Genomic DNA, 13,766 nt, shown 5'->3' on the forward strand with positions numbered 1-13,766 from the left:
AAACATATTATTATGAACTGAAATATATTTTTTAAATCGTTTGGTTTTAGATTTCGTACCCATATAAATTACATTGTAAGAAATTCAGCGCGGCAGTCAATGTGTTAAAATTTCTCTATTCCATTAGTTCAAATATCTTTACACATATATCAAAACTGAAATTTCAGGTCTTAACTTCAAAATTTTATTTGCTCAATAAGTGAATGTATACCTTTTCCAGGAGCAGTACGATTTTCTATATCGTGGACTCATTCATTATGTAGAGCGGTACAACCTTTGCAACTTGGGGGACACTCCATTATGATGGCCAATTGCCCCTAGCCCTCTCAAAGAGCCTCTTCCGACTTTTGACAGCGCCACTGCCACACTTCTTGACGGTATACCGCCGCTCATGTGAAAGCCCCTTCCTCCTCTGACGATGATGTTCCAAAGAGGCAGCCATAATGGAATGTATCTTTTTCTCTTACATTCAAGGACACAGAATTGAATAAGTTGCTGATATACTCGACTTATTCAGCAATAAGAATTTTCGGTTTTTCGTTTCATTTGCTGAAGCAGTGGATTTAAGAATTCGTAATATAATTTAGTTGTAGAAGAGAGTAACTTGAATAGAGGCGAGTCACAAATCAAAACCAGAACAATGTAATTTCAATCAGCAATGCATTCTTAAAGAACCATCAAACCATTACTATGACTTATTGCAAAGTCATAATAATAGTTCTTAAACCTGCTTGTAGCAAAGCCAGTTTAATATAAATGAATAAAAAATCGTTTGGTAAGTGTAAATTACTCCTACGTTTGCAATAAGAAAATTGCTCTGAAATATTTTTCATAGTAATTTTAACAAAAAAATATAATATAATGATATTTTACCAAAGAATACAAAATGTAAAACAGAATACCTATTGTGATGTTTTATGCGTTAAAGAAAAGAGCAAATTTACATTCCAGTTATGACTGTTACAGTTTTGGTATTTCTAGTTCATGGTTTTTGTGTCATAGAGTTCACTTCTGGAACATCAGCACAGAGGAAAGTTATGTTGGTGGGGAAAAAACACAGAAGAAACTGTTATGTGATCGAACTGTGTTTCAGAACTGTTGAAAAGTGACACAGTTGAAGCATTAAAAACGTTTGTTTGAATGAAAATGTTCATGCCTCAGGCTAATGCTTATATTATATGTTATTACTAGAGACAGCAGGATTGGAAATAGAGTATATGTTTTTTTAAACAAATTCCCGAATGGATCATAAAATGTATTCATATTTATCTTTAAATGGCATGATTTAATTTATTTTAAAGTTAATTTTTTTTCTTTTTGAAGTTACATGATTAATCCTACAAATTCTAAAAAAAATATTTAGTTTTCAAGATTATGATTGTTGATAAAAAAAATTGAGTAATAGAAATCTAAACTGGACGATTCAAATTACATAACTGTTTTATGCAGTTTTCCATTACATAATAATTTATAATCGTAAAACTTATTATCTGCATTGAAAATAATTTATCGGCCATGAATAATGCTAAAAATGCATATTTATATCATATATTTAAGTTAAATAAAACAAATTACTTTGTATGAGAAAGAATCTACGAAGCTAACTTAGATTTATATCCTTCTAAACATTCAAATCAAACTAATTTCAAAAAGTCAGTACAAACTATTGCTAGTTAATAATTCAATGCAAAAAAGAAAGCGATTAAATCAATTTATTTGATTTCAGAATTTTTTCTGAAAAATTCTTGCAAGAGTCCTTAGTTAATTTTGGAAAACAAAATGTAGTAAACATTTTTGTAAGATGTTTGAATATTGTATGCATCATTTGTTGCAAAGGGTAACACGCACATGTTACCCTGTGCAGTAAATGTATAAAACATATGTGTACAAGCACCTGTTCAAACAGATGTTGATAAATAAGTAGATATTTTAAAAGACAGATATGTTACAAAGAGAATTTATATACTATGCTAATGTTTAATATGAAGAGAAAATTAAAAATTTTAAATAACGTTATTTTATTATCAAATGATTTGATTTATTACTAACTGTTGAATCACTTGTATATAGAGTTGATGATAATTTTTGCTCCTTTAATTTTAACTTGATTCAGGATTAATGTTTCTAAAAATAAACCATAATATCACATGTATAAAAGGCTCAAGCATCAATTTTTTATGGATACCAGTTAGCTGTATAGAATAAATAAAAACTGTTTTTCATTGAATCCAACAACTGATTATCTGAATGTTGATCAATATAAACACCACAATTTTTCCAAAATACATACAAAAATACCAAAATAATCTTAAAATTTCATTATTAGTTGATGAACCACTAATTTGCTATTTTAAAAATTGAAATTTATCATTTGTAAAATCAAATTTGTAGCGAACTACATCTTTACTAAAATGAGTTGAAAATAAATCTAAATTTTGAGCTAGAAAAGTTTACAATGTCATTAAAATGTAGCACTTAGACTAACACATAAATACATACGAGTAATGGATAAAACATTATTTTCTACACTTAAAAATATCACAGGATGGTGAATATTCAATTTATCGTATTTGAAGTTACTATAAATGTAAATTTCTGTTTTTAAACTCATTTAATAGATGTACTGTTCCCAAATGCCCTATAATGTATTTCTTTATTATAAAAGATCTGAATGTGTTTCCAAACAACCACCTGCTGTCTCATCCGAAACAGAAGCATGAACCAAAAGCAACAGGTTCGGCTCAAAACAATAAAAATATACAGAGTGCCTATCTTCCTCCAGTTATCGGGGAAGAACCACTTCTATATATAAAAAAATATGTATACAGGACTCGTATTTCTCTTCACACCGTCTAATGATTCTGACTGTAGTCTTCAAATTCTAATGACATAGAATGATATTGTATATAAATTGTTTACTGACTTGTTGAAGTAGTTGGTTGTACTTTATTTCAAAATCAGCAATTCATTGTCAGCACTTGAAATGCCATCTACACAGACACATACACTTACATGGTAAAATATTTCTCGGTAATAAAACGGAATTTTCCAGGAATTACAATCCACGCTGCTCGAAAATATATACACTTATCAACTGGCGATCAATAAGGCGAGTTTGACCTATTAGGCCAAGCGAAAGAAAAACATATAAGAGCCTTGGCGATCATAAAACATGATCCAGTGGTCTTACAACTTACCTTATACAAATTATAGCAGGAAAGTTAAAATATTACCAATCTGGAATTAAAGGTTTGAAGATCTACATGTAAAATTAGCATATATTTCGGAAGAGCAGAAAATTCCTGTAAGATGACATTATTTTCATTTGTAATATGGATTTAAAGTGAGCTACAAGAGCCGAAGCTTTGACAAATCGCAAAATCGAACTGCCGCCAAAATCTTTAATGTGAAATAAGCAACGAATCAGTTTCGCTCTAGCAAAGTCTGTTAAATTTACCAAAAACATGTCCATTCCATCCGTTTCCGAATAAGCCTGCAATAAACCATATCAGTGTTCTAGTTCAAGAGAAATTTACCCCATCGTCTGCAATACATACAATATATTCATTTATTTTATAATTTGCAAACGTTCCAAGTAGGGATTGCAATACCGGACCAAAATTTCAATACCGGTATTCGGTATTTTTTAAATCTTAATACCGGGATACCGGTTTTAATACCGGTATTAGAAATTTTTAAAAAAGAGAGAAAACACAGGTGTTCCTTAGTTTTATTTGTCAGTTTTGTTAGAGAGTGTAAATATCACAAAAATTAATTTGTAACTTATAAATTATAACAGTATAAAATCACAAAAAAGTAAAGAAACATCTTATTTATTTAAATCACAAAAAGTATAAATATCACTATTCAGTCTGTGGTACTATTACAAATTTTTGAAATGTGATCTTAAAAAACATAATGCATCAATTTTGCTGTCATTAAGCCTGAAAAGTAATTTTGTGTAAAAACTACCAGTTGTCGAAAACGCTGTTTCGGCATATTCGCTAGTTGGTGGTACTGTTAGCAATGCGCGATATACTTTTTCCAAGTATTTACCTCTAAATCCCTCATTTTCAAATGAATCGATTTCTCGTCGGATGGTTTTGGATATAGCTGATTTCTGTATTGTATTTTGGTTCATTGAAATTTTTTTATTTATCGCTAATTCTAATTTTTGTTTCAAGAGACAATTCCTTTTCATTATCGACAGTAGTGTCATCATAATCTTCGATAATTGAACCGAATTCTTCTGAATGTGGATAGGTTTGTGGGTTAAAAATTTTAAGAAAATTTATTCTAAACTTAATTAGATTTGAATCCGTTATTTTCTTTTCTTCTTTTTCATTTTCATTTTTAAAATCATTATAATTATGTAAATACCATAAGACATTTTCTATCTCGGAATGCCTTTCTCCTGTGCGATTTTTCAATGTAATATATAATTCTTCAGATAGTGATGTGTGCTGTTCTTTCAGTGACTGCAACATGAAATTTATTGTTGTATCAGCTGTTAATAAATTAGAATCTCTTCGACGTAATGCCTCAATAGTCAGTTTTATTGGAAGTAGAGCTGATATAGTTTTGGATATTAAGTCGAATTCACTATCTGAAAAATTAAATTACAAGTTTAAGTCGATTATTGCTTTTTGGATTGGATTTCTCAGTTTCAAAAATCGTTCCATCATTAGGAGTAAACTGTTCCAACGTGTTTTAGAATCTAATATTTACATATATTCTGTTTTATTTTCAGTTAGTATATATTTTAGTAATATATCCTTTTTATAGGGGAACGTTTAAATATCTTAACAATTTTTTGAACTTTTTAAATTATAGGAAGCAATTCTTGATAGGTTAATATTTCATCCTCATTAACAATATCTTCTTCAACAATTACATTGTCATTATCTTCATTGTCAATATCACTCTCACTCTTATTTTTTTTGAAAGTTGGAATCCGAAATTTCTGTATCCACAGTATTTGGATTCTTCTGTTCTTTATCTTTTTGATATAATACATCTATTACTCCTAATTGAATTTCCATGTGCATAGCACAACTGCTGATTTGCACCAATCAACTTCCCAACTTTTTTCATAATTGTTGCTTCATCAGTCGTTAAGGATACAATATTTTCTTTCAGGGATAATCCATGTTTCGCTAATTTAGAATTAAGCTATTAATTAAGCCATTAATTAGCTAATTAATTTTGCCCGTTAGGGAGACATAAGAACTAAAACGTATACTATTTTGCTATGTTCGCGCTATCTGAACATATAGTGGAGACAATTTTAAAAATTTCTAATAAATACCGAAAAACCGGTATTTAAACTTGTGAATACCGGTATTACAAAATTGTACAAATGGCTCAAAATACCGGTATTCGGTATCCCGGTATTGCAATCCCTAGTTCCAAGATAAAATAGGATTGCTTTATGATCTGCATGGGTCCTTCTATCTTCTTTCATTTCACAGACAAGATGGAACTCACTTGGAATATATATATGTCAAATTCGATTATCTCAAGATCTGTTACTATCAGTAGTGCTAAAATAGAGTATATTAAAAAATTATTAATCAAGTGTGGGTAAAATTAGATCTAATTTAAAAAATAATGATAAACAAAATTTGCACCTTAAAGCAAATAAAATAATGCAATTTTAAAATATTTTGCGAGCATGTTTCAAAGTATAATTACTATCCGACTAACGAGTAAATATTTAGGTGAAAAGTGAGCCTCACATTTACACTTTAATTATATTAATAATTTGGTGCTTCAATTTATATTAATAGAGTGTTAAAACATACAATGAAACTTTTGACGATTCTTTTGCAAAAAAAGAAAAAATTACATCACTTCATTCTTTCTTTCACTAATCGTATTTATAATAGATTTAATCAGACATTTTAAAATACAGCATTTATACAAAAAAAAAAAATTGCAACATGAATTCTAAACATGATATTCCAAGACAGGGAGTCTTTCTTCTTCTCGAAACAAACTATATCTGGACACTTATAGCAAAAATTGGCCCTTTTTAATGAACTAAATTACCTATTGACTTTTTGTGTGTTTCTGTAACCAATAAATTGACAAGAATAAAGAACTTATTTTGCAAAAGAAAAATGTTTTAGGAAACAATTAACTGACACAGTAAGAGTATATTATGCCCACTAGTAATTGATTGATGAATTGAGTAGACATCCCAAAAGCAAACTCATAATGACCCACTAAAGGTTTTCAATGTGTTTAGGAGTTATATAAACAAGACAGCATATATAAACAAGAATGCTTATTTACCTTTTGATCTTGAAATGTAATAATGTAGTCCAGAAGGTCTTTGCATGATGCTGCAATAGTGTCAGAAGAAATATAGCTTTGCACAAATCAGTTTCATTTAGATGATCATAACTTCAATCATTCATATATTTATCCATGAGAGATTAAAATTTGCTGCAGAAGATTTTTTTTCCCTCCTCATTATAAGAAAATGAGAATACCATAACAAATCTGCCCAGTAAGTCTGTAACCCTCAAATTACCAAATGAATGCTATTAACTCATCTTTTGAAAAATTCTTAATTTGATATTTCAGTTAAGATAAACAATATGTGTGTGTGTGTGTGTGTGTGTGTGTGTGTGTGTGTGTGTGTGTGTGTGTGTGTGTGTGTGTGTGTGTGTGTGTGTGTGTGTGTGTGTGATTTGATAGAAGGAAGGAAATAATATGCACCTAAAATATTTAGAATTACATTATGAGCCACAAAAATGAATTTCATAATTTTGAATAAGTACAGATAATGAGGCCATTGTTTACATTCCCATATTGTATTATCATCATGTCACCATTTAGTACTTGTTATTGCTTTCACCACAAATATTCAACATAAAAAGACATTATTAAGACTTCACTCACACGCTTCCCTAATTATGAACTTCAATATTAAATTCACCTCAAAGTACATTTTATTTTTATTTGAGAACTAAAAAATTCAAGATTGTATCTTATAAACTTTTTCTTATTAATACAATATATAAAAATAACAGATAACATATATACAAAAGAAATCCTTTATTATTGCCAAATACAAAAATGCTTCAAAAAGTTTCAATAACCCACTAGCAAACCTTTTAATATAAAAACGGTCTGGAAGTACCAATTTCTTAGTAACAAGAACAAAATTTCATCAGTAAATCAAAAGTCACAGACATTTTAGAACAGAGTTCTTTTAAAAACATCTGCTTATGAAATGGCTATTGTTCTGCAACAATAAAGTAATTTTTTAGGATTATCTTTTTACATGTCTGTATTATATATTAAATTCCCAACATGACACTGAAAAATGGCCAAAAACTTTTATCTCTAGTATTTTCAACTTTAAAAAAATTCAATGATTCCAAAATTTATATTTTATGATTTTTTCTGCAAGGACTTCATACATAAGCATATTTAAAATAAGGTTGCCTGTTTACATTTGGTAGTCTCACAAGAACCTTTGCATCAAGGTGATGAATTATTATTTAATCTGAAGCAATCTAACATTTTTCAGAGAAACCCAAAGATCTCATGTTTTCAAAGCTTTGCATATCATAGTGCACAAGATAGAGAATAAAAATCATAATTTTCAATGTTTTCTGAACATTAATACTAAGAAGACACAAATGTTCTAGAATATTTGAATAAAATATTTTCAGTGATCTTTATTATACTTATAAAACGTTTTCCAAACATAAGCAGATATTTTAAAAATGCTACCAAATAAAAATAAAAAATATTTCATTTGATAACTTTTGATTTTTACAGAAAACACAAACAACTCTCACATTTGTCCATTGCACTTAAAAGTTTAAACAGTAAATTGCACTCAAGATTATATACAGTAAATAAGATGAAAAAGAAAATTTCGATCAAAGTTAACCTAAAGCAGAAAGAATTTCATATCAATTTAGAATTTAATAATGACAAGAAAAGACTACTGATATCAACACAAATACACAATTGAATGAAAAAAAATACAGATTTTCACTTTATGCAATAGTTGTTAAAACGATATAATTAGCATAAAATTATTAATACAAATAACTAAATAGCTGCCTTTTTCTTTTTTTAAAAAATTAAGACATTTCAGTAGTATGCCCCCCCCAACTCCACAGTATACCAGATTAATATTTTGTAATTTAATCTTATATTTAATAAAAACTCATTTTAATCATTCATCATCTTTAAAAAATGAATTTAAATAAAAATAAAAGGATTGTCAATATTTAAAAAATCGAATGAAAATGCTATAAGAATTAATAAATTCTCCAAACTCTTTGATAACAAAATTCTTAGAATTTCACTGTTTATTTAATGGATTGAAAATCTCATTGGTTTACCCCTTAAATTTCATGCTCATTTTGTTTTTTCGTTTTAAAATATTGGTTCTTCTCAATCAAAACTTTATTTTTCAATATGATAGATTAAGTAAAAACAAATAATGCAGACAAAGCAATGCTTTTTTGCCAGATATCAAATATTATATATATATATATATATATATATATATATATATATATATATATATATATATATATATATAGAACACAATGCTAACAGTTGATTAAGAAGGAAATGAATGTATTTGAAACACAAGAATGATTGTATGTATACATGAATCCAGGTAGTTAGACTATAAAATATAATTATATGTTTCATAATTTTAATTTTGTGACTTTCACATTCAAAGCTAAATTATAAAAGTAAGTAAAGATTGCAATTGTTAACTTTTGCATTTACTATGTGTTCAAGAATGTTTTTAATAAACTTCAGTGTATGGAGCGAAATATTAGCATATGAGAAGATAATCAATAAAGCAAATTCTCTATAGAAAATTATATTAAGATATTGCATAAAATAAATAAGCACATTTATGATATTCAAAATTATTGCTAAGTTAAATAAAATGTATTTTTAAAATAAAATATGTTATGAAATGATCTCCAGATTATATATTTAAAGATATTAAACATGGTTTAATTTCACTGTGGTATTACCCAATTTTAATAAGATTTGCAGAATTATAAATATATGCTGCATCTTGTCTTAACTACAAAATTAATTAATTACTCAAAATTACATGCTTCATTTTAAAAAATATCATTGGATAAACTTTTAAACTTCTGCAGTATAAGCAGATTAATCAAAATTTAAATTTATATCAAATTAAATTAAAAATAAATGAAATTTAAACAGCACAATCTCTGAATGAGTTTAAATCAACTTGTTTTCTCTTAAAATATAACCAGCACCACACAAAGAAATGCATTAAATACTCATGAAATAACTAAAGAAATGAAAAAGGATTTCATTCATTATATATATATTTAGAATAATCATTTGGATATATTCACATGAAAAAGTATACTTGAGCTTTATACATGAATAAAAATCAATCATATATAAAAGCCAACTTAATGATATATAAATAACACATTTAAAAATTATACATAAAATTGTTATAAAGGCATCATTGGTTGAATTTTTTTTTTTACAGTCAATGAAACTAAATTACAAAAGCTTTAACTGATTGAGTGGTTATGTATAATTTAAAAATATAACAAATTAAGAAAACTATAAAATTCTCTATTACTCAATCATAAAGGATTTTAACATAATACATTTATAAAATATTAAATAAATTTAACTCTTCTTAATCAAATCAAAATGATGTTTTAAATAAAATTTAAAGAGGAAAAATAAAAATTAAAGAGAAAAGTATAAACACTTTTAAAAACACCTACTTAAATTTTCCTGCATAGAATACATTATATAATCCTTTTCTCTTACTTTTCAAAGAATAATTATTTTTATAATCCCAACTACTAGTTCCTCATATTTAGTCATTTGAAATGAAAAATATAAGCAAAACATTTTAACAAATTTGTAACAAGCATTAAAAAGCCTTAGGGCTATTAAGATTTTTATTTTGAGTAATAATCAAATATTTAAATAATTTATTGCAAATAAATCAAATTCAGAGCCATCGATTAGGCAATTCATAGTAAGCTCTAAAAGCTTGGATTGCAGAAAAATCAATACATACCAATACTTTCCAGAATAATATATTACGAAATTAAAATTAATTGCTCACAGTTTCTACATATTATATATGCCCTTTACACTAGCACTCAATCAGTTAAGATTTGAACTCAGTATAGATTACATAAATACATTTTAATCACGGGGAAAGCAAATTAATTCACACATGCATCTATTATTTACAATACTAAGGCCTTGTATACTATTGATGCATATGCATATCAATCATAAAATCACTGTAACTTCAAAAAAAATTCAGACGAATCAATGTATACAATCAATAATACACCGAAAAAATCTAAAAATAATAAACTGCATTTCAAAAGCAAAATACTCACGACCCTAAAATACCATACCAAAATAAATATTATCCAGTAATCATATTTAATATTTACACTTTTGTTCTTTTCTCATATGAGATGCAAGTCTGTTATAATAAATGAATGTAAAGTGAAAATATTAAGAAACAGATATCCCTTACAATTTGTTAAATTGGATAAAATAAGAAAGAAATCTAGTACTTAAAGTAATAATAAATAAATTATCAGCAAAAAGAATAAAAACATTATAAACAAAATATTGGTGTATACCGGGATTTTTGTTATTAAAAATATTCGCATACAATAAAATATTTCAAAATTCTTACAATGTAATCAACTAAGTAATTAATAATTACATCATACCTTAACCCAGGGCATATCCATTTTTATATATCTCTTACAGTAATAGATTGGAAGGAAGAACAGCAATATAATCCAATAAGTTTATCAATGCTTCTATATTGATAAATGCTGGATTACAAAAGGCTAGTTAATTTTTTTTAAGCTGCTCAGTTGGCATAGAGCTATAAGTGCAGTACCTCCTCAGCTGCTTCAAAAAATAAAATTGACTGCATGTTCCTCATTCAGACAGGTTGTACACTTTCAGAAAGACGAATGGCCGTGGCACTAACTTTGCAAAAGTCCTCTGCAACTTTGGTACTTTCACAATTCATGACATTCTAAAGAAAAAAAAGACTTTACATAAGTATCACATAATATTATTAACAACTTATTAAATTCTGTTAGCAAAAAAATATTTCTTTATTATTTAAATATATTCTTTTTATATTTAGATAAAAACATTTTTGGGATATTCAGATTCGCAAGGAAGAAGATTTCAAGTGAAAACATATTTTCTTTCTATGAAAATGTAAAAATAACTTTCTTAAAAGTGCAGTTTGCATAATTTACAGGAAAATATTTAACATTATTTTCTTTGTTCCAAAGTAATGTAATTTAAACAGGAAAGGAATGACCAGTAAAGTAGATAACAGACAATTTAAAGGTAATTTAATCCTATTACATTCTTGTTTGATTTCATATAATCTTTAAAGCAGTTTTACAATTTAAGTAGCAAAAATTCAGAAAATGAAAACAATCTTTAACGTTTAAATTTATAAAAAAGAATAAAAACTTTAAATATTAAACCTTTAAACTACATTCTTCAAAGTTTAAGATCTCAAGTTTACAAAGCAATGAAATAATTGAAAATAATACAGCCATAAAAATGAAATAAAATAGTCATTAAAATCTTCTGGTAAAAGATTTAATAATAAAAAATTGTGCATGAAGTTTTTTTAAATTTTTATTTAAGAAAAAAACTTGTTTCATTTTATAATTTTTACATATTGTTAATTATGTATTATTGCTATGGATATAATTGTAATACATAAGTTCATATTCAACATTTCTTCAAAAACTCCCGTTTCATTTCTTCAGATTAACACCCAATTTTCACAAAATCGAAATGTTTACACCAAGCACACCTGTAAATATCTTCATTTCAGATAAATTATCTATTTCCTCCTAAATCTATTCTTCTGATGATATGTCTACGACTCAAGTACATTCACTAGAATAGACCACCTAGCATGCTTTCATCTCCTTAGTAATATTCCATTGGCATTACTTTCATTATCAGTATTAGGTAAACATATGCTTATTTCTTCTAAGTTCTTCAGATTTTCTCCAATCATTTTGATCTTCATAGTCTGCACCATTTTTATCTATTATGGTTTTTATTTCACAATTCGTTTTTTCTTTAGTGAAAAATATATGTTGACCAGACATATATATCAGACATTCATACTAAATGTTTATACAAATGAAATCCTGCTGACTAACAACAATTTGGCTCCAATTTGTACCAAAGAATACAGATGGAATGTGCAATAGTGAACAATAATATCAATGTAAGTGAAAGAAGTATAGAGGTAGTCAATACACCAGTAATTTTAAACCAAATTTATTATTATATTGCACAGTAATTTAGTTACATGATAAGTAAAGCTTGTCATTACACTTTATGGCATGAAAAACCAATTACGAGCTATACTCATCACATTACTGTAAGGTAAGATAACAAAATAAAATAAAAGAAACAGTCAGCTATACATTTTTATATCATATTTCACTGAACTGAACCACTGTACTAAATGCATTTGGACAATCATTGTTTTTACTTTCTCAATTATTAATATTTTTATTGCTCTATAATTGTAAAAAGAAGCCCAGAGGCATAGTTGTAGCGCTTTGCGCTCCCAACGCACAGGTCCCAGGTTTGACCCTTGGGTGGACAAGGTCGACTTAGCCTTTCCTCCCTTCAGTGGGTCGATAAACTGAAGATCAAGCATGCTGGGGACCTAAACACTGGAGGTTCTCCGTTAGGCTGACCACCTAACGGGGACATATGCCTTGCACCCCAGGGCCCTCGGTCAAGAAAGCAGATATGTGAATTTAGTTTATAATTGTAAAAATTGTGAGTAAGTAAATAACATAATGAATCTTTTTATGTTTCAATCTCCCAATAATGAAAGACTATAGCTTTTCACTTTTTCTCCATCTTTAATTTTTTTTTTTAATTTTTTTTTATTAAAACTATCAATTATTTTTCCTTGTCATTTTATATGCAATGTTCTAATTACCATAGCTAGCTACAAAGTGATGGAAAAGGTATTTCTATTCTGCCACAAACAAGAGAGTTAAATTACAAAATAACAATGAATTTTATAAACATCTGTTTAAGAATATTATACAAGATATTGTCACAGAATGTTACTTTCAGAAAATAATGTTCTAACTTTTTTGTATAGCAAAAATATGTAAAATAACAAACCATTTTGGTTATGCATCCATTTCGCTGAATACAAGGAGTTTCCTTTTGCTGCAGATAGCTTCTTCTATGCTTCTCATCAACATGTTCCAAGTACCATGTGTTTGGAAACAGGTCTTCAACCTTTCCTATAGGTGTGTAAGGAGCTAAAAGAAAAGCAAAAATTTTTTGTTCTTTAGCAATGATGGCGAAGGCAACACAAAAAATATGCAATGAAAAAAAATGTTTTTGATATATGGATAAAATATTTTAAACACTGAGAACAAAAATTACATACACAAGAGGCATCGCCCTCCCCCACTTTAATTTCTAATAAGTATATTCACATCCAGAATCAATCAGGATGAAATGATACTATATCATGACTCTGCCTTTATTATATAATGATTAATTTAATCATATAGAAGTATAGCAACATAAATTAATAAAACTGCTAAATACTGTAACCACACAATGTCTCACACTTTAGATTTGATTTGATCGACCAAAGTAACATCAACTAGAAGGTTTGTTATCAAAATTTAGGCAATCAATATAAT

The 13,766-nt window shown here is 27.5% G+C and overlaps 2 protein-coding genes across 8 annotated transcripts in view; one reads left to right on the plus strand and one right to left on the minus strand.

Annotated features, from left to right (window-relative positions):
* LOC129961870 (tyrosine-protein phosphatase 69D-like) overlaps window positions 1-2,911 on the plus strand; it is a 666,258-nt gene extending 663,347 nt beyond the window's left edge. For all 5 annotated transcript variants that reach the window (XM_056075481.1, XM_056075482.1, XM_056075483.1 and 2 more), the window contains one exon: window positions 221-2,911. In XM_056075481.1, coding sequence (XP_055931456.1) covers window positions 221-304 — 84 coding nt within the window. In that variant the 3' untranslated portion in view covers window positions 305-2,911. The remainder of the gene's footprint in view (window positions 1-220) is intronic.
* Window positions 2,912-7,050: 4,139 nt separating this feature from the next.
* The window catches only part of LOC129956880 (hydroxymethylglutaryl-CoA synthase 1-like), a 47,972-nt gene continuing 41,256 nt past the window's right edge, over window positions 7,051-13,766 (minus strand). For all 3 annotated transcript variants that reach the window (XM_056068894.1, XM_056068874.1, XM_056068884.1), the window contains exons 8-9: window positions 13,231-13,373; window positions 7,051-11,074 (exon numbers count right to left, since the gene is read on the minus strand). In XM_056068894.1, coding sequence (XP_055924869.1) covers window positions 10,979-11,074; window positions 13,231-13,373 — 239 coding nt within the window. In that variant the 3' untranslated portion in view covers window positions 7,051-10,978. The remainder of the gene's footprint in view (window positions 11,075-13,230; window positions 13,374-13,766) is intronic.

The sequence above is a fragment of the Argiope bruennichi genome, chromosome 2 (genome assembly GCF_947563725.1).
Source record: "Argiope bruennichi chromosome 2, qqArgBrue1.1, whole genome shotgun sequence".
In the NCBI taxonomy this organism is placed as follows: Eukaryota; Metazoa; Arthropoda; class Arachnida; order Araneae; family Araneidae; genus Argiope; species Argiope bruennichi.